Genomic DNA, 2,292 nt, shown 5'->3' on the forward strand with positions numbered 1-2,292 from the left:
AAAAACCAAAAAAAAAAAAAAAACCACTTCCCAAAGCCGAGTGGTGGCGGCTCATCACCTCTTTAATCCCAGCACTTGGAGGTAAAGGCAGGTGGATTTCTGTGAGTTCAAGACCAGTCTGGTCTACAGAGGGAGTTCCAGGACAGCCAGGGCTACACAAAGAAACCCTGTCTCAAAAAATATAACAAAACAAACAAATAAAAAACCACTTCCCTAAAACAATTTTTTTAATCACTTTAAGTGGGTCAGTGCAGCAAATGTGTCCAGTGACTCTTGGTGTGTATTTCTTATCCGAGTTACGGTCAAGGGGATTAAAAACAGAGCCTGTCTCAAAGGAATAACTCACACTGGATTCTTTTGGTATACAAAAGTAGTTCTTGCTACTTCAATAACCAGAAAATTGAATTCACATATCCATGTTCTTTGCTAATACATTGATTACTAATCCTACTTGTTAGAATAAAGTGTGTGTTGTTACATTTGTTTTGAGACAGACTAGCTCAGGATGGTCTGGAACTTGTCGTGTGGCCCAGACTAGCTAACCTTCTGTTCTGCTTCACTCAGCCTGCCCTCCCAAAACTGTGCACTACCCCCTCTGCTCAGTAACATATGTTTGGTGGGTTTTTGTTTTTTGGGTTTTTTTTGTTTTGTTTTGTTTTCTTGTTTCTTTTTTTTTTTTTTTTTTTTTACTTATTTAAGCATACAAAGAAGAATATATTATTTGAAATAAAAAGTTTCCACATCTTTTTTCTTCTTATAGCTTCTGGAAGAAAAGTGTTGTGGAAAGTTGGACCATATCAATTTCCCCGTATTTGAGCCAAGTACTCCAGATCCTGCTCCTGCCAAAAATGAACCATCTCCTGCCCCACCTGACTCAGATGCCGAGAAACTTAAAGAGAAAGAACCTCAAACCCAAGGAGAGAGCACAAGCCTGAGTTTAGCTTTGAGCTTGGGCCAGTCAACAGATAGCCTGGGTACCTACCCAGCTGACCCACAAGCTGGAGGAGACAATCCAGAGGTTCACGGTCAAGGGGAAGTGAAATCTGACAAGAGACCAAACCTGGTTGATCGGCAGGCATCCACAGTTGAATATCTCCCAGGCATGCTACATTCAAATTGCCCAAAAGGTCTGTTACCCAAATTCTCCAGCTGGTCTTTGGTTAAACTAGGCCCAGCCAAGTCCTACAACTTTCATACAGGTTTGGACCAACAGGGCTTTGTTCCAGGAACAAACTATCTTATGCCTTGGGACATTGTCATCAGGACTAGAGCTGAAGATGAAGGAGACTTAGACACAAATTCCTGGCCTGCTCCAAATAAAGCTATTCCTGGAAAGAGAAGTGCGGTTGTCGTGGGGCGAGGACGGCGGCGGGATGACATAGCGAGAGCCTTTGTTGGCTTTGAGTATGAAGATTCTCGAGGTCGGAGATTCATGTGCTCAGGGCCTGACAAAGTAATGAAGGTGATGGGAAGTGGACCAAAGGAATCAGCTTTAAAAGCCCTAAACAGTGATATGCCCCTGTACATTCTGTCCTCGTCTCAGGGCAGAGGGCTCAAACCACATTATGCCCAACTTATGAGGCTTTTTGTTGTGGTTCCTGATGCTCCTTTGCAGATAATACTGATGCCACAGGTAAGAAATCAAACCCTTCCCCTAAACAAACAAAACAATGCTTTTCCCAGGGTGGTTGTCTTTATAGGACAAATCATGTAGCCCATGTTGACTTGGAATTAGATGTGTAGTTTTCAATGGCCTTGAATTTCTGATCATCTTGTCTCTACCTCTCAAGTGCTGGGATTTTAGGTGTGTACCTTTTTCTTTACTAACTGTGCTGTATCCCAAGTCCACGACATTTATTTAGATATAATGTTTGTTTGTTTGAGAGTCTCCTGTGGTCCAGGCCATCCAGAAGCTCACTCCGTAGTTAAGATAACCTTGAACTTCTTATTCTCCTCTCTCTACCTCCTCAGTGCCAGGACAGCAGGGTACACACCCACACCTAGTTTAGGCAGTGCTACGGCTTTCAATGAAGGTTCTGTGCATGCTAGGCAAGCCCTGTACCAACAGAGCTGTATGCCAAGCCCTCTGTTCTGATCATTTTTATTTTTTAATTTATTATTTTGATTTTTTTGTTGTTATTGTTGTTTTGAGACAAGCTTTCGATATGTAGCCCTGGTTGCCCTGGAACCCAAAACATAGACTAGGCTGACCTAGAACTCAGAATTCTTCCACCAGATGTGCTCTAGCACTGAGTGGCCTTTCAGCCACATGTCTGCTTGAATATTTTTTTT

General features: G+C 42.5%; 1 protein-coding gene across 2 annotated transcripts in view; it reads left to right on the top strand.

Moving 5' to 3' along the window:
• The window catches only part of Smg8 (SMG8 nonsense mediated mRNA decay factor), a 12,926-nt gene that overhangs the window by 4,358 nt on the left and 6,276 nt on the right, over nucleotides 1-2,292 (top strand). The window contains exon 3 of one of the 2 annotated variants that reach the window (XM_050119567.1): nucleotides 761-1,633. The exons of the other annotated variant lie outside the window; for it this stretch is intronic. Within the exon in view, the coding sequence (XP_049975524.1) occupies nucleotides 761-1,633 (873 nt within the window). The remainder of the gene's footprint in view (nucleotides 1-760; nucleotides 1,634-2,292) is intronic. 2 annotated transcript variants of the gene reach the window in all.

The sequence above is a fragment of the Alexandromys fortis genome, unplaced genomic scaffold, assembly GCF_014885135.2.
Source record: "Alexandromys fortis isolate MF-2015 unplaced genomic scaffold, M_Fortis_MF-2015_v1.1 scaffold_173, whole genome shotgun sequence".
Lineage (NCBI taxonomy): Eukaryota > Metazoa > Chordata > Mammalia > Rodentia > Cricetidae > Alexandromys > Alexandromys fortis.